Below are 23,947 nucleotides of genomic sequence, written 5' to 3'. Positions count from 1 at the left end.
GGCAAAGAAGGAAGTACAAAGAGGACAACAGGGTATAATTTCATTGCCTTTTGAAAATTTTGCCATTAAATCAAACAGCTCATTAAAAATAAAAATCACACTTTTTTAATAATAAAGTGCTTCATGCAATGAGCCTTGAGAATTACAAAGTTGCTCGATATAACATATAATGGTATAATAAAACAAACTGGATTGTAATTATGATCAGTAAGGAATGGAAATGATTAACAGGCACCTTAGTTTTGTTAGGTGACAATTAAATTTCTCTAAACAAGTTATTCTGAAATAAAGCACTTTTCCCTGACCTATGAAGCCATTATTTTAAAACCACAGAACTTAAAAAATACACTGACATGTAATAAAATTATGATTTTTTATTGTAATATTCAGTCTTTACCACACTGAATCTTTGTAAGTGTTCAATAGCTGAGATAAAAATTCATAAGCACACATTGACATAGTTGATGCTGTTGATGTAGAAAAAATCACCATTTAACTTTGTTAAATTACTGTTTAAATAACTGTGAAAAATAATTATGCTCTGAAGTTATAATTAATATTCTCAATTGATTTAAAGGATTATTTATGAAAAGTATTTTTTCTATTTTTTAGTGATATATTTTATATATGCAAGGGCTTTAAAATAATAATTTTAGTTATTATTTAACACAAACTCAGAAGACAAATCAGTACAGCCTCATTTTATTATGAAAAGCAAGGATAGAAAGATTAAGTAAATTTAGTGATGGCTTCATACCCCGGAAGCTGGATTCTATTTAATACAAAGTTATTCATTATCACTGTTGAATGAATTTTTCTTGTATTTGCATCTCTGTTATAACTTTTAAAGCCTCTTGTGTTTTTTTTTTGTTTTTTTAAATAATTTTATTTATTTATTTTTTCCCCCAAAGTCCCAGCAGATAGCTGTATGTCACAGCTGCACATCCTTCTAGCCGCTGTATGTGGGACGCGGCCTCAGCATGGCCAGAGAAGCGGTGGGTCGGTGCGCGCCCGGGATCCGAACCCGGGCCGCCAGCAGCCGAGCGCGCGCACTTAACCACTAAGCCATGGGGCCGGCCCAAAGCCTCTTGTATCTTATGCCTTTAGTTTTATGAAGCAACTAGTTTATTCAGATTTTGGGGGTGTTTCTAAAGTTTAAATATAACTTTGATTACAATAAAAATATCCTAAATAACCACATTTTCATAAAATAAAAAGGTAACTTTTTTATATATCCATAAAACCCATAGGATTTTTAAAACCTCTCGCTACAGTTCTAAAAATACTAACGGGCATGATGCTGCGGACTTAAAATTTTTATCAGCAGAGAAAATGAACACTAAGGTATATTCCTCTAAAAGTACAATTTAAAAATACAATAATTGAGACTTAAAAGTCAGAAAGACTTCATTATTAATAGACTAATACAACAAATTTATTTAAAGACTTTTAAGTTTCTTATTCTCACCAGCTAATGTAATTTTCATTTTTCTTTTAAAATGCTTAGAAAAATATATAGTCATCCCACTGTTAACTTCAATTCCTAAACAATTAAACATACTTAATAATGCATAACTCTCAAATCAGAAGGGTACCACAGAGTAGCTCAGATATGATATCTTTTTTAGTATTTTTGGGATGAGAGACTAGAAGGCAATAGTAAAAAGCCCTTCAAAACCCCATAATATTACAGATCTAGTGGGAGTAACTCAGAGCCACAGGAACCCTTTTAGATCACTAAAGTCAAAGAGGCCAATTATATCTTTCTTTGTAATCATTCCTTAAATCTAAAAAAATGTTTAATGTCTCCTCCATGTTCATTTTCATTAATTTTAATGCATCAGGCCATGGTGCAATCTAACTATTTACTTGATAAATTTCTTACAGAGCACAGTTACAAACTTCTACAATTTATTTGACTAGAAAAGTAGTTTTAGTATACGCATTCTCTGATTTAATTTTCATAGTGTTCTATGAGACATAAATGACTATTCTCCCCAGTTTACAGATGAGGAGCCAAAAGTCTAAAGGAGTTAAACCACTTCTCCTGGTCACAGCCCACAATGCTGGATGTGGGACTGGACACAGAGGGTTAAGCTGCACAGCTCTGCTCTTAATCGCTACGCTGCATCATACTAAACAGCTGAAACATCTCAGACTTTATATTTTAAAATGAATTAAAACTGTGACTCTATTACTATTTTATTATTTAATTATAACAAAGTTGTACGCAAAATTACTTAAGAATTTTTTGTATTAGAGAAAAAAGCTAGTATTAGTTCAAAAAGTAGTACACATTATACATAATTCAAAAAGTAGTACACAATGGTGTGATCAATGACACATGAAATTAAATAAATCTAAAGAAGTTATGAGTTTTCTCTTGGTAATTATTAGTGTATTTGCTTTTAGTGGTCACTGCTCTTAAATTAAAAAACAACCCACAAATCCTATAACGAAAACAACAGCATAGGCCTTATTTTTAGAAAACTTTAAAGAAATTAAAAAGTGGCATCCGTTTAAATTAAACATAAATGAAATTTTAAAACAATGAACAAGTAACAATCAGAAATTCTGCCAGAGGATATACCCTCCTCACAGAAAGTTTTATTCTCCATAATCAATCTCAACAGAAAAAGGATGCTAGAGAACTAGAAAGACATACAAAGTCTAAAGATTTTTTTTTTTTGGGTAGGAAGATTAGCCCTGAGCTAACATCTGTTGCCAATCCTCCTCTTTTTGCTGAGGAAAATTGGCCCTGGGCTCACATCTGTGCCCACCTTCCTCTACTTTATATGCAGGACGCCTGCCACAGATGGCTTGATAAGTGGTGTGTAGGGCGGCGCCCAGGATCCAAACCTGTGAACCCCAGGCCGCCAAAGCAGAGTGTGCAAACTTAACCATTACGCCACTGGGCTGGCCCCTAAAGATTTTTTTTAAACAGCAGTTGCTAGTTCCTCAGGAGTGAAACGTTACATTTTGATTTCTACATCCTTTCAAATGATTTTATGTTATCGTTTCCTCAGCAAAAATATTTCCTAGGTTAGTCCTATGTGTGCAGAGCTCCACTTTAAGCTACAATGAAACTTAAACACTATGTTCCTGCTGAGATGCTCCTAGAAGCTGCTTCCACCCAAGGAAAATGTTTTTCTGTGATGATATTTCTCTGTTTGTGTCACAGAAGTGCCAACGGCAGTGTTTACAATACAGTCTGTGTTGAGGGAGAACATATGCTGGATGCTCCAGTACCTTCGCAGGACAGGCCATGGGAGGTGACTCCAGAAAGACTCTCTCGGCACACGTTACAGAAAGTGGGTCGGGCATGGGAGCAGGCATACCAGTTATGCATCCCTGAGAAATGTTCCACATTAAACTGGGCCACCTAGAAATGAGACGTTAGCACAGGTTTTCCAAACAAGAGATCAAGATTACAGATGCTAACTATTCGAGATGTATATAGTTATGATTAAAATTTCAAATCCATAATTTTTAAAACTAAAACTCTTTGCTTAAAGTAAACAAAATTTCAATATCAGGTTTCAACAAGCTGCTGAATTAATCCACACACTCTTTTTTTTTGCAGAATACAGCTTTAGCTCTTTGGTTAACATTTATTTTCTAAGAACACAAGACGACAGAAGAGATGCTACTCTACCTCGTAAGGTTCTCTGGTCTGTACAGACTTCAGTGAGCTGATCCAATCCTCCATCTCCTTTCTGTTCTCAGCGCACAGCATCAGTCTTCTGAATGGAGTGATGATCTGAACGGGATAATTCAATCTAATGATTGTTAATAACCAACAAGAGAGATTATTGCAAAACCTAACATTTTACAAGGTAATTCCATTTCCATTCTCTGAGTCCTTATTTCTTTGATGAAGAAAGTAACATTCTCTGTAACATAAATGAGTTTAGTTCTGAGTATGATACAGTGTGGTCTAGGAAAGAAAAATTCTAAGAAGCCTTTTCTTGTCTTTGATCTCATTGCTACTTACTTTTCAGGCTTTTTAGCCCTTTACCAAAGGCCATGAACCCAAATAAACAATGTATTCTTATTTTATGGAATGTATCTTGAAAACTGATTTTAAATTTACTTTAAAGTAATTCATAGTAAGCTTAGAATTAATATATAGTTTTCAATATGGACATTTTTTAATTGAAAATCAAAAGAACGCATTGTTAAATGATTTCATAATTTGTTTATGATGGTATCGAGAATATTATGTTATTAAATAATGTTGGAATTACATATCATTTCCACTGTCTATTTTAATATGATTTGTATGAAGGATTTTTTTCCCACTGTGTAGAACTCCACTGTACTACTTTTTAGTGAGAGCAGGGAAGGAGAATTAGCATAAGAGTTCTTTAGTTGGCTTTGAGGGAAGAAAATAATTGTGACTTTCACCTTTTTTCATGTCACTAAAGAACGCAAATTAATTATATTAAGAATCTTAAAGCAAGTGGAACGAAAATTTCAAGCCGTTATAGCACCAAAAGTGCTTCAAAGTAAGATTCTGAAATGACTTGAAAGAAGCCCCTATTTAAGTGTGAATATTCTGAGCAAAACATTACATTCCAACCTAGAAACTATTTCTAAGTAACAAACTACATATTTATTTATGAAGCAAATAAGACATTTTCTCAGGTTAAAACCCATTTGATCAAGTGATAATCGACATATTGCATTATAGAGTAGATTTTTCAAATCATGAAAAAGGAATAATCATCTAAAAAAAAAAAAGAAACCCTCCCCAAAAGGAGTAAACTAGCAAGCCTTGATCACTACTGTTCATCTTAGAAAATAAGTCCATCATTCAAAATTATAGGGATCAGCCCAATCTTAGCTACTCACCAGTCACTGCCTCCTCTCATCCGTCATTAGTTTAGGCTACATGATCCTTCCTTAACCCAAGAGGCCTCTAATAGATCTGACAGGCACTTGCACTTAAATACAGCCGGCCAGAAGTCACATGCAAGAGGAGAACCAACCGCTCAGCATTGGGTATTTGTTAATTGCATACGAAATTGAAGAGAACATCACTTTTGCATTTTCTTCTATTTTCCACAAGCTTTTTTGGATAAAGCTTATTAGCAATTGGTCACTCTTCTTCCTGAATAAATAGTTAATGCAAAGAGCAATGCCTCCCTCATTACTTAGGAGCCAAATGGATACTTTATTGCTTCACAATGTTTTTCTGGGACAGCTCATCAAATGCAGCAGAGAGATACCATTAAATCATAATATACTCCTGGCTCCAACAACTGGCACAGCACTTCAGAAATCTCAAAGTTTCACTGGACTGAATAAGTTTCATATTTATCTGAATAAATATTGTCTGTAGCATTTCTTTTATTTATTTTTTTGCCACACTATATGACGTAACTGTAAGGATTCCCTCTCTTTCATTATGATCTTATAGTGAGACAAGTGTTATTCAGATAAACAAATCAGGCTTGCTATTTTATTCTTTAATTTTGTTTTCTGTTTTATTCTAAGTAAAGCAGGATATCTGATGGTTTTAACTATCTTTAACGCCTTCATATTTTTTTAAAGTCATCATGAATTCAATAAAAAGAGGAGAAAAAAAGAGAAATAGTTTCTCATTTTTCTTGTAGCTTTTGGAACCACATAAATGTCTCAATTATAAAGGATTTCAGCAATATAAATAATGTATGTACCTTACATGCTGATGAAGTAAAATGTATACATTTGCAATTTCTCCTTTTTAATAAAAATTTGTTTAAAATGGACAGTCATAAACAAGTAAAGATCATAACACATTCTTAAAATAAAAGTTAAGTTTTTAAGAGCCAAAAAGAAAGTCTAAATAATTCTGATTTACAGGCCTTGTGATTAAGGGTGATTAAAAAATCTATTGGTGATCAAGTTACATTATAAGAAGTTAGTATGAAAAAGAAAATCCTTCATAAATCATGCAACGCAGAGCTGTTTAGCTTTGTGGCTGCAGTACCAAAAATACCTCAGCGAGCAGCCCAGAGTTGTCTGGGCCTTACTGAAGACAGGGATGGCTGGCCCAGCAAACCTGTAACATCTCCCCAATTACTCCCCTCTAGGGTAATCCCTCATCCGGCCTTCAACGCTCTGAGTCCCCTCCTCACCTTTTATTTAAATTCTTCCTCAGCCCCAAACTTTGTAGGAAAGGAAATGACAGGTGTTAACTGACAGGCTCTGGCTGTACCCTAACTGAACCCCATTACACTACAGTGGTTTTTTACCCAAGTCTTTATCAGTAAAATATTTGGGGAGCAGCAAATTTCAAAAACTATTTGGTTCTTACTCTGAAAGTATATCTGACTCAGCCTTTTTATTATGACAAGTGGGTAGGATGCGGAGATGGAAAGACGCAGGTAGGGGGTGTGGGTATTCCCAGGGAAGACTGAGCCTATTGGGGGCCAAGGGCAAGACGTTTCTGGAACTAGAGGGCTTGTTACCTTTCTCCAAGGATCTGTGGCTTACCTACCCTGAAGTGTGCCCTAGTCCCTGTCCTTATCTCAACCCCACTCTTATCCTCTCTTCCCACTACCCCAACATCCCCAAATAATTTTCCTCATCTGAATTTACTTCAGTAATTACTTTTTTCAAACTATAACCACCACTCCCACCTCAGATGCCAGAACACATCTGTCTGTCTGTTCATCCACCCCAGCATTCACTGAGCATGTACCGCACGCCAGAGCACAGGGATACAAGCCATATGGGCTTTGCCTTAATAATCTAGAAGGGGGGCTAGCCCAGTGGCGCAAGTGGTTAAGTGCGCGCGCTCGCTGCAGCGGCCCGGGTTCCCCGGTTTGGATCCCGGGCACACACCAACGCAATGCTTGTCAAGCCATGCTGTGGCAGTGTCACATATAAAGTGGAGGAAGATGGGCATGGATGTTAGCCCAGGGCCAGTCTTCCTCAGCAAAAAAAGAGGAGGATTGGCAGATGTTAGCTCAACACCGATCTTCCTCACAAATAAATAAATAAATAATCTAGAAGGGAGACAAGAAGGAAACTAAGGTTTGTCTGTCTGAAAAAGTGCTGTACAAGTCAGAGTACAAAGGAGAGACACCTAAATCAGTTAGTTTCCTAAATGCTACCTCAAATAACATACAAACTCTCCACTAATACAGACATTGCTCAACTTTGAGACTTACTGGTCTATAAGGGTTAATCCAACAACATTATTAGGTGTGTATAAGAATCAAGACTTTCTCAGAATGGTAAAGCACGTAAATAAACAAGACAGATATAAGACAATCAGGCATTAAATATATAAAACTCTATAGAAGACTAATATTATAGTTAAGATTTTAAATACATAAACATGCACAGGAGAAAAAGATACACAGCCAAATACCATGCTGGTTATCATTCAGTGAAGAGATTACAGATAATTTTAATTGTAATTTTGGGGGGTTTATCTGTAGTTTCTAAAGTAAATACGTAGTACTTCTATAATAAAAACATTATTTTTTTCACTAACAGAAGGATGAGAATTTGGAATTTAAAACTTTGCATTGTTCCAAAGCAGGCATTCTCAAACTCTGCTGCACATTAGAATCACCTGGGAGATTTTTAGAAGTCCCAATGTCCAGGCCACACTCCATACCAAACAACTCAGAACACATGAGGGCGGGACCCAGCCAGCATTTTAACTCCCAGGTGATTCCAAAGTGCAGCCAAGTTTGAGAACCAGTGTTCTAAAGATATTTTATTGTTTCCCACAACATCGTTAGAACTTAAAAAATGAGAGAAGTTTCTGCCTAGAAGTGAATTAGAGAGAATTGCTAATCTGCAAATTCCCAATTGGAAACCACTATTATAACAGCAGAGTGATTCAGTGCCTAAACCCCGGACTGACTTAGATGGAAAACCAGCAGAATCCTTTCTTACGTGTGTGGCTGTGAACATGTTTCCTCAGCTCTCTGAGCCTCAGTCACATCTGCTAAGAGAAGACAGAGCAGTAACACAGCTCTGCAGAGTGTGGTGTGTGGTGTGGATCACTGAGACAATTCCACTAAAGCACTCAGCACAGTCTCTGTTACGAAGCGGGAGTGGATCACTGAGACAATTCCACTAAAGCACTCAGCACAGTCTCTGTTACGAAGCGGGAGCTCAGTAAATATTAGCATCACAATTCTTCTTAGTGCTGACAGAAATTATGCATGTATTTACAGATTTCTTCTACAATGTATATATTTCTTGTGTAAGTGTAGTCCACAGACAAAAGTAACATTAGTGTAAGTCAGAAATGGAGGCATTTTGCCAAGAAAATAGTCACTGACTAGCAAACCACTCAAATAGGCATACTGATAATGATCTACTCTTTAGAAGATATTAGGAAAATATCAACAAACAAATTAGGAAAAAAATGTCCTCCCTTAATTGCACTGCGTCTAACCTTACCCACCGCAGGAATATAAGATGGCAAAAGGCTTACCAAAGTCAAGAGCATCACATCCCCGTACAGTCTAGAAAGAGCCCAGCATGCCATCTCTAACAGGGATAGTGACTAAACTATTCAACATAGAGGGTTACTCATTTTAACTCAGATTTTTGATTCTGCAATGAAGGAAACTCTGTAACCTTCTTCAGTAATTTTAAATGTCCCACAACATTTTCTGTTAGGAAATTCTTATTTCTAATCTCAAGTTCTTTACAACAAACTGATCATATCTGCCCTATTATAGTACTTATTGTTGTATCTTTACTGATTAATCCTGAACTGTCCTGATTAATAAAATATTCATATGCAGTAAGAAGCCTTTCTTGGAAAGCAGAACAGAAAGTTTAGTTGTGTGACAACAATTTTTATTGTCTATATTTATTTTATATATTTTATATATATATATTTTTTAGGGGATATAATTTGACTTTTGTTAAAGCCAAATCAGGTATAATTATATGTCTTTTTAACACTAGATTTGCTATACCTGAATTCGCCAACTGCTCAGTCTTAACACACCTCTTCCATCTTTCCTCATAAAATCTATATCCAACTCTTAAATGATGTATGCTGTTTTTTCTTCATTCTTCTCTTACAGAATGAAATAATTCACTTCGACAACTTAAATGTGCCAAACTGCAGTGTAGTCATGCATCTTAAGTGACTATTTTGAGAGCAGAGATACTTACTGCCATATTTCAAAGACCAAACTGGGACCTCTACATCCCAGAGCACAGGTCATCAACAACATGTGTGCACCTGAACCAAGCCAAGAGTTTTTTTCAAAACATACCAACCTCCAAACTAGACTTGGTGAATCAAAATCTTGTTTTGAGGGGAGAGCTGGGTAATTTCAGATGTAATCTGTAGTTTGACAAAGTTACACAGGTGGTTCTGACACACACCCCTGTCTATCAACCATGAAGAGTACTGAAGGCGTCCAACTTTGCCATTAGTCAAGGCAGGATCTGGTCTAAATAATGTGAAGAAAGTACTGTTAAGGTTTATTGCTCCCTGTCTCCCTTTTCAGTACCCCTCTACTCCCAAATTTCCAGTGTTGTCATCTGTCTCAAATAGTATTCGTTTTTGTGGGACCAACCTGAAATTGCCTACCACCTACGGCATCCCACGTGATATAACAGAGGCCACAAAATGATGATCTCTGATGTTTTTGTTTGGCCATTCCATGTGAACCCTGAAGTGCTATGTTGGAAAACAACAAGTTAAAACCCATCCTATTAGACAGATATTTTACTTTGCTCACTCACAGTACAAGCAGCTTAAACCTATTTTCTTCAGCTGGCCACTTCATACACTTATATTACCCAGTGGCGCCTGGAGGCATCTGAGTTTGCAAGTCCTATGCGACTCTCTAACTCCTTTGCCTTCTGGGGTCAATACTTACCTATTTTATTATCCAGTTGTCTCAAGCCTCATCTGTTTTCTAAGATGACAATTACCGACCTAAAAAGTAATTTTTTCTGAGGTGTTAATAGATAATAGGTGATAAAAGACGATAAATACAATAAAAGATGCATATTTTCTCCCAAGGGTGCTTGGATTTTAACAGAAGACTAAGAAAAGTACAATGTCACAACAAATGTCTTTTTGGCACCATGACCAGAAAAAGCGCCACAGGCATTTTCAACAGATAGTACAATTTAAGTCAATAAAACAATAGAATTTTAGGTTAGGAAGAGACCTTGTCATACTGATGCCACACCATAAACATTCATTTTATAGCTCTGAACACTGTGGAATCTGCTTAAGTGCTCATGAAGGAAGAGAGTAGTGCCATGAAATCCTGGAACACAAATTTCACAACATCTAAAATGATGTAAAATAACTTACAAAGATGTAATGGACTAATGATAAGACTGAGGTTGACAGGCAATTCATACATATGCAAGAACCTCACTGTTAGTCTACAGCTGGCATTTATAAAGAAATTCTGCTAGACAGGCAGCACACCATGTAAATAGGATCCTAAATCATATTGTTTGGTAGTTGAACTACGGTCTTCCCTATTCCCTTTCAGAATGACCTAAAAATCCCTCAGATGTCTGTTTGGAATTATGTTTAGATTTGTATACAAACACATAAACACAGTTTTTACTGAGAGTTAAAGAGGATCTTTGAAAGTCATGCCACACTTTTGGTTTTGGCTGACTGATCATGCTTCTAACTGATGAGTCATTTTAGCTGAATAACAACTTACTGATCTTAGTGGGCATTCCTGTAACATAGACTAGGAAGTATCCAACATCCCATACACTCTCAAAATAAAGAGGGAGGCATTAGTCATGAACACGAGGAAGTCTGCCCCAATGCTGCTTATTTTCCTAAGGAGAAATTATATATCGTTTGGACATAATATTTATTTAAAAAACCAAACTGCAAATCAAGTAATTACCTATACACTGACATAAATAATTGAGAATTCTGTAGCACAGATATGAAACATGACTCACTTGTTACAAGATTCTACAAAAAAGTGCAAGCATTGAAAAATAAATTCAAATAAAAATTTTTTGTAAATATATAAAACAATTATTATGAGAAATCTACTAATTATAGAAAGAGAAAAGACCTCTGGATGAGAGCAGAACATTTTTGCCAAGAGTACATCTGTCTGTCTTCTTACCTACAGAAACACTTGACTATAGACTTCTGGCAAAAGCAATATCTCATTGATTCTTCAATCATCTCTGTAAATTAGGTATGGAGTTAATTTTATTACAACATATTGAAAAGCAAAAACAAATTTAGAAGCTAAATGAGTCGTCCATAATTAGTTAATACACTGCTTATATGAGGAGTCAACAAAAAAGTAACAGCACTGTTATAGCAAGTAAAAAAAAAAAATTATTCCTTCACTGTAAAATACTGAATTGAGTAAGTATAGTGAACTCACCAAATCTTTCTTTTGCTATACCTAAATCTTTCTCTTGTTTCTGCATACCCAGGCTGTGTTTGAGAAGAAAGATGGAAAAGAGGCAGAACTAAAATGTGGCAACTGTATTTTTAGGTGTGTCTACTAAAGAATGAGGGGTCAGGTACAATGATGTGAAAGATTTGCTTTAAAATACTTCAGATAAAATAGGAAAAAGAGAGAAGAGATGAAGTAAGTGTGGCGACATCTACGATAACAGAAGAGCTGGGCAATGGGGATGTGGGAGTTGATTACAGTTATCCTGAGTTTGTGTATATTTGAAAATCTTCACAATCAAAAAAATATATACCTAAGCCTTTGGGAACCCCAAGCAAAGCTCTTCAAAGAACTAAGGTGAGGGACCTGAGTGTCTTAGTCTCCGTTTATGCATACAGACCCTATTCAACCCTTAGCGCTGAACTCAGCTTGCAGAATACACCCACCAGGACCCAAGTCTCTGACCTCCTACCTCCCTCTCCCCTATCAAACTCAAATCAGATGAGTAACGTGGTTCCCTTGCTCAAGTAACCTAAAATGTCCACAGAAGCTAATTAAGTAAGATTTCTGATCATTGGTTGAGACCGGGGGAGATGGACTGAATAGAAGAGAGCTATGCAAATCTTCCATAATTCTTGAGCATCAATGACTCTGCTTAAGATTAGGTCAGTAGGCCACAAAACCTACTTCTTAAAGATTTTATTTATTTTATTTTTTTCCCCCCAAAACCCCAGTGGATAGTTGTATGTCGTAGCTGCACATCCTTCTAGTTGCTGTATGCGGGACTCGGCCTCAGGATGAACGGAGAAGTGGTGCCTCGATGCGCACCCGGGATCTGAACCCGGGCCACCAGCATCGCAGCGCGCGCACTTAACCACCAAGCCACAGGGCCGGCCCAAAAACCTACTTCTTGATTAAGGAATCATGGCTTCATAGCAATGTCATTTTCCATGTGAATCTGATTTCCCTCTATAACCTAATGCGGCATTTTTTTATTGCCTTATCAAATATAAATAAAATATAAATTTTGATACCTGTTTCCATGAAAAAAGGAACCACAGATTTCAGTGCTATCAGTACCAATATTCTTACTACATACAGAGTATTTCCACAGCATCTCACATTCTAAAAAGCAAATTTTTCCTTTATTTAAATTTAAAAATCTCAAAATACTCTAAAATCAAAGTTTTATTGAAAAGTATTTAATAAAACAGTAACACAATAAAATAGAGACATGTAAGGTGGCAGAATCCAAACATGTTTCAAATGAGCAACTGAATTCAACATTATATAATTTACATAATCTTAGAATCTATACAAAAAACTAAAAGAAAAGTCTATTTAACATCTTTCTGGGACTACCTTGTCTTTAAGGCTTTGTTTCTGAGTAATGGTCCTAATTGTCACTCCCCAGAAGCCTCTGGTTCACCAGGGAGCCGAAGGGAGAAGGATATAGTGAAACCAGAGAGGGTAAAAACAGCCCCTCTGGCCGGCCCGGTGGCTTAGCGGTTAAGTGCGCACGCTCCACTGCTGGCGGCCCGGGTTCGGATCCCGGGTGCGCACCAACGTGCTGCTTCTCCGGCCATGCTGAGGCCACGTCCCACATACAGCAACTAGAAGGATGTGCAGCTATGACATACAACTATCTACTGGGGCTTTGGGGGAAATAAAAAAAAAAAAAAACAAAAACAGCCCCTCTGCAGGCTGTGCTCCTCTGCCCTGCTCTCCCTGGAAAAAGGACACGGCAAAGGCCTTAGGGAGTCTACCAAGAAAGTCTTTAAGTGTTATTTGTTGGGGTATCCTATTATATCATTTACATAGATAAATAACATATATAATAATAAACCACTGTTTCTCTGAAGACTAATAAAGTAAGGTTGGGTCCAAGTTAGTATTAAAAGTCTCTTAGAATTCACACAGACTATATTAATATTTAGTCAATCCCTATTGTATTAGTTTCCTATTGCTGCTGTAACAAATATTCTCTTACAGTTGTGGCGGTCAGAGGTTTAAAATCAAGGTGTTCAGAGGGCCACATTCCTTCTGGAGACTATAAGGGGGAATCACTTCCTTGCTTTTTCAGCTTATAGAAGCTGCCTGCATTCCTTGGCTTATAGGCCCTTCCCTGTATCATTCCAACCTTCTGCTTCCACAGTCACATCTTCTCTGACTCTGATTCCTCTCATCTTCTGCTTCCCTGTGATTATGTAAGGGAGGCAAGAAGCCTCATATAATCACATAAGGACTCACATGTAAACATCTTGGAGGTTCACTATTCAGCCTACCACACCCATAAAATAACTATAATACTTAATTATAACTTTTGACATTGTAATAATGAACTGGTAAAACAATGACACCTGTAATCTATTTTCTTATTATATTCCTAATTTCAATTAATATCCATGGATGGAAACTTTTCTTCAAAGGAATAATTAAATTAATTAAAAATAGGACACTTCGGGGTTCTAATGTTGAAAAATAAACAGAATGATTATTCCTGCAGCATCTTACATTTTCAAGGTGCTTTGCTGTCAATATGGTCACACAATTATCTCATTTATTATTCCATATAACTGGCCTGCATGATAGGTAAAAAGAAATTTAACTTGCTTAAAATTGTAAACTCGGTAAGTAGAAGAGCCAGAGTGCACAGTCAGACCTTCTGGCTTCAAATCACAACTTCTTTTCCCTATTAAACCAGACAAATAGGGCCTATCTCTCAGCTGCCTTTACGTGGACCACAGAATCCTGACGAAAGTACATCTATTGTGCTGTAATTTGATATTTGTAGCTCTAAGAAATGAACTGTCATTAAAACAATTATGTCAACAGAAAATAAAAGGGCTAAGATAAAGTTTCAGATTAGCAATAATAAGATAATTTTTCCTGTAAAAACCTCCAAAATAATTAAGCTATAACTCCATTTAGGTATATAATAACAGCGATTTTGTTGTTAGTGCTGTCAAGTCAATTTTGACCCCTAGTGACCCTGTGGACAGCAGAGCAGAACCCTGCCCGATCTTTTTGCGCCATCCTCTCACCCTCTGGTGCTATATCAGACAACGCTCCACTACTATTCATAGGGTTTTCATGGTCAGTTTTTTTGGAAGTGGGTGGCCAGGTCGTTCTTCCTAGTCTGTCTTAGTCTGTCCACCATGGGTGACCCTGCTGGTATTTGCAATACCAGTGGTATAGCTTTCAGCATCACAGCAACACACAGCCACCACTGTAGGACAACCGACAGATGAGTGGTGTAGTTCCCTGATAGGGAAATGAACCCGGGAAGCGGCAGTGAGAGCACCTAATCTTAACCACTGGATCACCAAATAATAGCTCTAACCGTATCTTACTACTACAAATGTATGTGGTTCACCAAAATTGGTTAAAAAAAAAACTACTGGTCAGACCAAAATCAGTTAATATTTAGACTTACCAACATAAAACAAGCATAATTCACAACCACCAAAGGTAAATAAAAGAATTCAAAACTGAAAGGCAAGCCACACAATTCAGCAGTGTAATTCTACACAGTTTGCTTAGTTTGCAAGCTCCCCTTGAATCCAACACCCAAGTGCTTGAAAAACAGAGTTTACTAACGTTCCCTGATAACCTTATCTAAGAAGGTCTCCACTTTCCTTCTCCACCATCACGTGCTATTCTTACCTCTGTAGCACTTTTCTCCACTTATATATTAACATTTGATTATTTTCTGACTCCGCCCACTTAATGTCTGTTTCACAACTGTATTCTAAAAGCCAAACACAATCCTAGCACAGAGTATAGTGATGCAAAAAGGTGATGGGTTGGATGAGCTATAATATTTTGAGGAACTGCTGAAGGCTACCTATTGTAATAGTTTATTATTATTATTATTATTTTTGTGAGGAAGATCAGCCCTGAGCTAACATCCATGCCAATCCTCCTCCTTTTTTTCCCTTTGTCTCCCCAAGGTCCCAGTAGATAGTTGTATGTCAGAGTTGCACATCCTTCTAGTTGCTGTATGCGGGATGCGGCCTCAGCATGGCTGGACAAGCTGTGCGTCGGTGCATGCCCGGGATCCAAACCCAGGCAGCCAGTAGCAGAGTGCGCGCATCTAACCGCTAAGCCACGGGGCTGGCCCCTAATGTGATAGTTTAAAACTTACACTCTCTATTTGAATCCATCCATCAAATCATTCATTCATTCACACTATAAAACGTAGAGTGCTTGGGGCCAGCCCAGTGGCGTAGTAGTTAAGTTTTCTTGCTCTGCAGCCGTGGGTTTGCAAGTTCAGATCCCAGCCGCAGACATATGCACTGCTTATCAAGCCATGCTGTGGCAGACGTCCCAAATATAAAAAGTAGAGGAAGATGGGCACAGATGTTAGCCCAGAGCCAATCTTCCTCAGCAAAAAGAGGAGGATTGGCAACAGATGTTAGCTCAGGGCTAATCTTTCTCACCAAAAAATAAATAAATAAATACATAAAAATGTAGAAGTGCCTATTTTATGTCAAGCAATGTTGCAGCCCTGGGGACAGAGAGATGAAATACCCAGTCCTTTCACTCAAGGACCTCACAGTACAATGGGGAACACAGATAAGTACAGACATGCATTGCTTAACGACAGGGATGCATTCTGAGAAACACGTCATTAGGCGATTTTGTCATTGTGTGAACATCATACAGTGTAGTTAGTTACACAAACCCAGATGGCATAGCTTACTACACACCTGGGCTATATGGTACTAATCTCATGGGACTACTGTTGTATATGCAGTCTGTCATCATTATGTGGTACATGACTATAAATATGATTTCAATATAATAGGTCCCTGTCATCTTACAAACCACTTAGCTCAGTTTACAAAATCCTGTAAGATCTAAACCCTTATCTATGCTCTCAGCACCCAGGGTGCAACAAGAATACAGTGAAAGGGCAGCTAACCAAGACTAAAAGATCAGGGAAAGCTTTGTGAGAGACGATGATGCTCAAACAAGTAAGGATGAAGGGCAAGTAAGACTGCCAGTGCATTTCTAGGGAGGGAGTCAGAGGGTGGGGAAAGAAGGAAGGGACACTGCAAACCAAGGGACACACAGACACAGAGATGAAGAGAGGTCAAGGTAAGGACTGGGTATTTTAAGTAGTGTGATGTGACAATCACAGGTCGAAGAACAAAGAGAAGCCAGACAGGTTATGAAAACCCTTTTAGCCATGCTAAGGAGTATGGATTTGATCCTAAAAGTGACAGAGCACTACTACAGGGCTTTAAGCAGGGAAAAGACACAAATCATTTGTTTTAGAAAGATAATTCTGGCAGCAGTGTGGAGGGTCAGCTCGGTGGTCAGGAGACATGGTAGGAGACTCAAACTGCAGGAACAGAATGACGGGACACAAGGTTAGGGTGGCAGTGGGGCTGCTGTATACAGGAGCGTTCCGTGAAGATTTGAGCAGACAACAGAGACGAAAAGGATTTAACAGCTTTTTCGGCGGCAGAATTAATGGGACTGGGTGACTAACTGGTTGTGAGGAGTGACAATGAAGGAGCAGTTTAGATGACTCCAGCTTTCACGTTTGGAATGAAAATAAGCTTACAAGTCCGAAATACTAAGAGTTACCATTTATGGAGTAATTATAACAGGTCAGGAGCTGTGTGCGATATTATATTTTATACATAAATTATATATTTTATGTATATATACATATCTCATTTCATCCACACAACTCAAAAAGTAGCAATTCCATTTTGCGTTTGAGGAACTCAAGGCTCAGAAGGGTTTGTAACTTATCTAAGGTCACAAAGCACACGTAGGATTTGAAACTAAATTCTATCTGCCTTCCTAACCACTTACTAGAGAAGGGAAGAATAGCAAAGAATTTACAGACGTCATCCTAGAAGAACAAGCAGAAAAGGCTGCACACGCTGCACACTTTTTCTCCCCTTAAAAATAATCAGGGCAGGGCCGGCCCAGTGGCACAGCGGTTAAGTGCATGTGCTCTGCTTCGGCGGCCCGAGGGTTCACAGGTTCCGATCTCGGGCACGCACCAACACACTGCTTGTCAAGCCATGCTGTGGCGGTGTCCCACATATAAAAAGTAGAGGAAGATGGGCACAGATGTTAGCCCAGGGCCAGTCTTCCTCAGCAAAAAGAGGAGGATTGGCATTGGATGTTAGCTCAGGGCTGATCTTCCTCACACACACACACACACACACACAAAATAATAATCAGGGCAACTGCACAATTATATCTCAGTCCTATACATTCCTGTGCATTCTTTAAAGATGAGCAAGAGAGGGGACACAAGGGTGCTGATAAAATAATAATAATAATGATTCATTTACTAACATAGGTCTTGGCAAACCAGGCACCTTCAGAGAACAAAATATTGAAAAAATATAGAATCATATACATATAGTATTGTATTTGAAGTATTACACCGTACATGGGAAACTGGGAGGGCTCTTTTAGTATTAATTGTAATAACAAGGATCACAGTGATTTCAGGAATTATTTATGTAGGCTGTCACATACACTTCCACTGTAAATTAGCGGTGAGTATTAGTTAATGGACACATTAAAAGTTGTACCATTCATTTAATATTTTCAGACTGTACCAGAGATGGGAACAATGCATTAGCCTCATTCCCTTGGCACAAGCTCTTTTGGTTTGTGACCGTAAATTGCTTTGTACAGGGTACGTATGTAATGGGAAATTTCAAAACAAAATAATTATCTTGTTTGTACCAGTCACCGCAAAACTAAAATATTTCTAAAACCTAAATTTTCCATTACACCATAATCACATTTAAGGAACAGAGAAGATATTTGAATATGCTAGAAACTTAAAAAGAGCCATGAAAATGATACCAAAAAAGTACTTTAACCCATTTTAATAGCATCTCTCTCAGTTGTCTGCCAGACATCACCAGGATATCTTACCATTTCAAATTCACAATGTCCAATTCACACTGTCTTCACTCCCACAAACCTGCTTTTATTCTCATTTTCTACCCTTAATGAAAGGCATCATTTATATACCAATCCTCCCAAATTCAACAACTCAACGTTAGTTTCCTCCTCTCCTTTCTCCCTTCCCTTTAGCCACAGCTCTCCGGTCTTTCCCACAAGATCTTTCATCCACTCCTTCTTTCTCTCCCGTTGCACATGGTCTCATATGTACCCTCATCATGGTTTCCTTGGACATTGTAGCAATGTCCAAGTTGGGCTTCCTGGAAATTCATCACTCTTGTCAAATACATCTGATACGAAGCTGCCAGAAAGGGCTCCTATGTAGCATTTTAAAAGTTTTTGAACAGGTAATACACATTTGTGATACAAAATTCAAAATACACAAAAAAACCCTGAATTCTTACAAAGGTCCCCAAAGAGAGAAGGTTTAGCTGCTTTGTCCTGACAGCTTTTCTCACATTATGAGCCTAACATATAAGGCAGCTCTAATAATATTGTTGAGCAACTGTGAAAATTTAACTATCGTTAGGATCCTTTATTGATGGAACTCTGAAAAAGACAATGTCCAAGGTCTGTGCAGAAACCAGATAACAGAGGTCAAACACTCAACTCTTATGAACATGAGATATATAGAACATACAGACAAGCAACACAAAGAATACCGTGATTCCTCTCCCTTGAAATACCAGCAGCAGGCCTATGCGATACTGGTTACTACCACAGTAGTGAGCCACCATCAGACGCTCATACGAAACAATGTTGTGTTAGATTATTACAAAGCATTAGTGAAGTGTGTAAAAGCATCCAATTTGCAGAGACGAGAAATCCTACCAGCTGTTCCAGACAGATTGTGTCACTAGGCCATACCCAGTGTGTGGATCAATGGAAGATATCACTCAACCTTGCTGGAAGGAGCCTAATTAAATTCTGATGTCAAGGGCCAGGTTACATGTAGCCATAACTTCCACTCTAAGATGTCAACTCTATTTAATAGCTTCTTGATACTAATGTTTTTCTCCAAGATTTAAAGACCAACTTCTGCCTTGAGTTTCACACCAGTGGGGGCAGTTTATCAGAAGCTTCTGAAAGTATCCTAAGACAGCTATTCAACCCTTCATAAACCCTGATCAGCTAACACAACCTGAGTGCCAGGACTGTCCAAAAGCCTTCAGATATGCTACCAGCAAGTCTCGTTCTGTGACAACCAACAAAACAAAAAAAAACTCCACTGGATAACACTCAACCTACTTGTCAATAGGAAGATCTTGCTTCAGATGTCATTTGTCTGTTGTTGACTAGATTGCAATTTGTCTCCCATAAGTACAAACCTACCTTTGCCTTCGTGCGTTGAGATTTGGTCTTGGCCAAGTTTAAACTGGGTCCAGAGACCACAGACATGTTTAAGGCAGAAACTACTGAACTGAAAAATCTCTTTTTAAGCCACTTTCTGTCAGAAATTAAATTCTTACCTGAGACTTGTCACAAGCACAGGGCGATCACAATTGCTAATCCTCTCTCTCCCAGTAAAGATAATTAGCCTAATGACCACCACAAGAATTGACATTGTGCAAAAAAAGCAAGCACTCTAACCATCGCTGGCTGGTACACTGTTCTACATGAACTTTCTTCTCCCTTGTTAGGTAATGAGCATTCACTACAAATGGCCACATTAGACTAAATCCTATTAAAAACGGCAGTTACTGTTACTGTACTCATAATTATAGGAGTTTGAAAATTTCAACGTGCTATTCATTCTCATGAAGAGAGCACAAGCCTTAAATATTAATTATGCTACTTGTTACCCATATAAATTCACAAAATTAAGTTCTCTGAAACTCACCTCTTCATTTGTTGAAGGGAAGGAAGAATAACTACTTCATGGGCTTAATGAGATAATAATGTGAAATATAAACTCAAAAGTACCCACTATGTGCTCATTTATTGTGGGTTATAGAATAGACCAAAGAGGTTGTGAAAATAAAAAATCATTTATTTTTCTCACCTATATTAAAAACAGCTTAAATTTTTTAAATCTTGTAGAAGAATAGGCTTTCCTTAGTACTGTTTTCATATTTTAACATTCAAGGCAAACAAAATTATTTTAATATTTTTTTAAAAGAAGAGATTGATGAACGGGCTGGCCTGGTGACGTAGTGGTTAGGTTCACACAGTCCACTTCAGTGGCCTGTGGTTCACAGGTTCGGATCCTGGGCACGGACCTACACACAGCTCATCAAGCCATGCTGAGGCGGCGCCCCACATACAAAATAGAGGAAGATTGGCACAGATGTTAGCTCAGCAACAATCTTCCTCAAGCAAAAAGAAGAGGATTGGCAACAGATGTTAGCTCAGGGCCCATCTTCCTCACCAAAAAAATAAATAAATAAATAAGAGACTGATGTTTTAAATTATTTAATGGAGCCAAAATCTGAGAGGTGTCATGCTGTGTTCTCATTTTTAGAGCATTTCATACTAGATGCAAGGCCTGATTCTAGAGTTGTCAATAAGACTAAGTGTGATGGATAAGGTGCCCCTTTTGTGTGCACATCACTTGGGCTTTGTCAGGGTGGTTCAAGACTCTAGCAGGCTTGGATTACTCATAAGGCACAGGACTGAAAACATCTCTGGGGTTTTCTGGAGAGTTTGAGAACCATGGCTCTCCACTATTCCCAGGGCGCCATAGATTCTGGCTTCCTGGGAGATCTGGAACATCAAAATTCTTAGAAAACAGGACTCCACCATGCTAGTCAGTACAGAACTTCCAAGATACCAAAACTCTTTGGGGTTCTGCTGCTTCAATCAGATGGCCATAGAATATCAGGCCCTCTTTAGTTGATATCCAGATATTTATGGTAGTTTTAGGTTGTTAATGCTTATTGCCAGTAGTTTATTTTCCACTATTAGGTCCCTTATTCCAGTTATCTCCATGAAATAGGATATCATCTTCTACATGATAGCTTCATTCTGTATCACAAATGGGTATCAGAAGTCAGACTTAATCTAATGTGTGTAGAACTAAAAAGAGTCTTCAACTAAACACTTCAGCCAGTTAAAGACCACAATGAAGTCCAAGTAAATCCTGTGGCCCTTCTTCACAAAGGGTATCAGTGGAGCAGTCAGGCTCTCAAAGAGTGATCAACCTTCCATGGCAGTCTGCACAGCTTAGAAGCCTCTGTATAATTGGGTGGTTCAGGGGACCGGGCTGCTGGTTCAAAACTTAAGCAATCCTTGACAGCAAAAACTGTCTCAGAAGAGAAGATGGGATCTAGAAGTTCAATTCCACATAGCTACAACTGCTGTCTCAGGATCATGGTGACAGTGACAGCATCAGCTCAGGACTATCCAGTTGGAGCCATGAAAGGCCTAGTATATGGAACAACTGAGTGAAAGGTAGAGTTATAACTATCCCAAGAACAGGAGACTGTGCAGCATGTGGCCATTCACCAGGAGCTATAGTACGGCAGGGGCAGTATGAAGGTCAATCCTTCTGTTTACAAGGTTAAAACAGGCCAGACTTTTCATCTAGACGGCAATCTTCCATTGGCCATCCACAAAGAACCTAAGGGTACAGGCCTCGCTGGGAACCAGCTTCATGAACACTGGTGTTTAGGAGCAGTTCTATGTGGTTGCCGTATTTTGGCCTCAGAAATACTGGCATGGGAGCATGTTTGTGGAGAAAAACAGATGAAGCAGTCCCAAAGGATTCTGTCTATGGAATCTTGAATGGTCTGAGCCTTAAACTCTAAGAGGGTGTGTAATCCCTTCTCTTTCCTATAACCTGTAATGGCCCCCGTGATGGCACAGCCTCCAGCCCCAGTAGGGAGGCAATTCCTTGTTTTTTGTATCCCAAGAATCCTATTCTAAGGCCACATATTTTAAAGACAGAGACCTACTCCCGGAGGCTTTAAAACATTTTTTAAATTTGGTACTCAATTCTTTTTATTCACAACTGTATATCCAGAATCCAGCACAATGTCCGATACATATGGCAAGCTCCCAATAAATATTTGTTAAATGAATAAAAGAATGACCATCTGAGGGGTGGTTCTGGAAGTGGAGGATGAGGTGGGGACTGGGCTTCTGTGCAACAGCCTAGGCGGACAGAAAAAGTACTGGAGGCAGCAGGTTGCAGGTCACCGACCAGGAGTGCCACATTCTCCCTGAGTCCTAGATCTTCAGCAAGGCCAGGACAGGGCAAGAGGAAAGTGGTAACGCCAAGCACAGCAACTTAACGTGGTACTCTGCTTGGACCTCCAGGGACACAGTTCTTAGATGATGAGCCCTCTCTCCCCATGTACTGATAGTGAATATTCACAGCATGACAGATCCTTTGATGAAACTATCCATGTGTTGGTACTCCATGGTCTGATTCCACAAGCAAGAATCAGATTCCCAGAGCTTAAGAGTTGCCAGAATACTCAAGGACATGCTCACTGGTTCTTGGCTTACTTTAGAAAGTCCATTTGAAAGATTTATGGATGGTTACTAGTGAAGGTGGAGACAAAGGCACCGTTCTTCCACTTATACCTTATCTCCACCCCAAGATTTTAGTCTAGCTACAAAGGAACCAATGGCTTTTTACCTCCTAGGACTTTGGTCTGAGGAAGCTCATGACAACTTTAAGAAGCATTTCTATGGGTTTTACTCTTGGAAAAGATGCTGTATTGCTAAATGAAAAGACAAATATGATAAAACTGATATAAATAATGATATTTTATTTCTAAAAGCCTGATATCTAAGTTATAGAAAAAAAGAATACAAATTCCACGTAACTTGTAAGTTATCAGTTTTCATAGTATAAAGCCATCTAATCTGTATATGAGTTAATTTTAAAAGGCAAAACAACAACCACTCAAATTGCATTAATGTGGTATCATTTTAGAGTGTTATAAAATATATAAACTAACATAAACATAAAAAATATACAGTTTTAGACTATCAAGCAGCTAATAATTTTGTGGAACCACTGCAATGATTAAGCATAGGCATGAATCATTTTGTAAGACTTATTGTTGGTATAAAAATTATCTGAGTCACAGAGAGTGACATCAGCATCATGGCAGAGTGAGCTCTTCCTTTAGTCTCTCCCCCCTAAGATACAACGAAAATGACATTCATAAACCAACAGAGGACATTCACACAACACAATAGATGTCTGAGAGATCCAAGCAGCCATAAGTCTGAAGGTGGAGGTGTTGGACCCCCCAGGAGGCAGCAGAAGGAGGTAAGGGGACCTCCTCTCCCACCTGGAATGGCAGTGATCTAGGGTGCAGGACCACACTTGGCAGCCAGCACGAAAACTCTGACAGGAGATGGGGGAAAGGCAGCCCTCCACGGAAATGCCTTCACTCTTGGAGTTGCCTCCCAGCCCATGAGAACGCTCTACACCAACGAAGCTAAGCAATTGTGGGGGCACCTTCGTCAAGCCGAGCAGCCCAGGTGGGCAGACAGCAAATGCAGAGCGGGAGCACCTGGGACTGTGCACATGAAGAAAAGCACTCCCCCCTCCACCTGGCGCATCAGCTCAGCCAGTTGGCCAGAGCAGAGGATCCCCGTCCGAGCACCTGCGTGCCTACATGTGTAAAGCCGTGGCGGCCAGCAGGCAAATGCAGATA

The 23,947-nt window shown here is 38.5% G+C and overlaps 1 protein-coding gene across 4 annotated transcripts in view; it reads right to left on the bottom strand.

Annotated features, from left to right (window-relative positions):
* The window catches only part of DGKH (diacylglycerol kinase eta), a 191,485-nt gene that overhangs the window by 82,655 nt on the left and 84,883 nt on the right, over positions 1–23,947 (bottom strand). For all 4 annotated transcript variants that reach the window (XM_087436022.1, XM_004433621.3, XM_087436021.1 and 1 more), the window contains exons 5-6: positions 3,656–3,760; positions 3,250–3,382 (exon numbers count right to left, since the gene is read on the bottom strand). In XM_087436022.1, the coding sequence (XP_087292148.1) occupies positions 3,250–3,382; positions 3,656–3,760 (238 nt within the window). The remainder of the gene's footprint in view (positions 1–3,249; positions 3,383–3,655; positions 3,761–23,947) is intronic.

The sequence above is a fragment of the Ceratotherium simum genome, chromosome 10 (genome assembly GCF_057802395.1).
Source record: "Ceratotherium simum simum isolate JZ-2026a chromosome 10, ASM5780239v1, whole genome shotgun sequence".
Classification (NCBI taxonomy): domain Eukaryota; kingdom Metazoa; phylum Chordata; class Mammalia; order Perissodactyla; family Rhinocerotidae; genus Ceratotherium; species Ceratotherium simum.
This window is presented reverse-complemented; position numbering and strand designations above follow the sequence as displayed.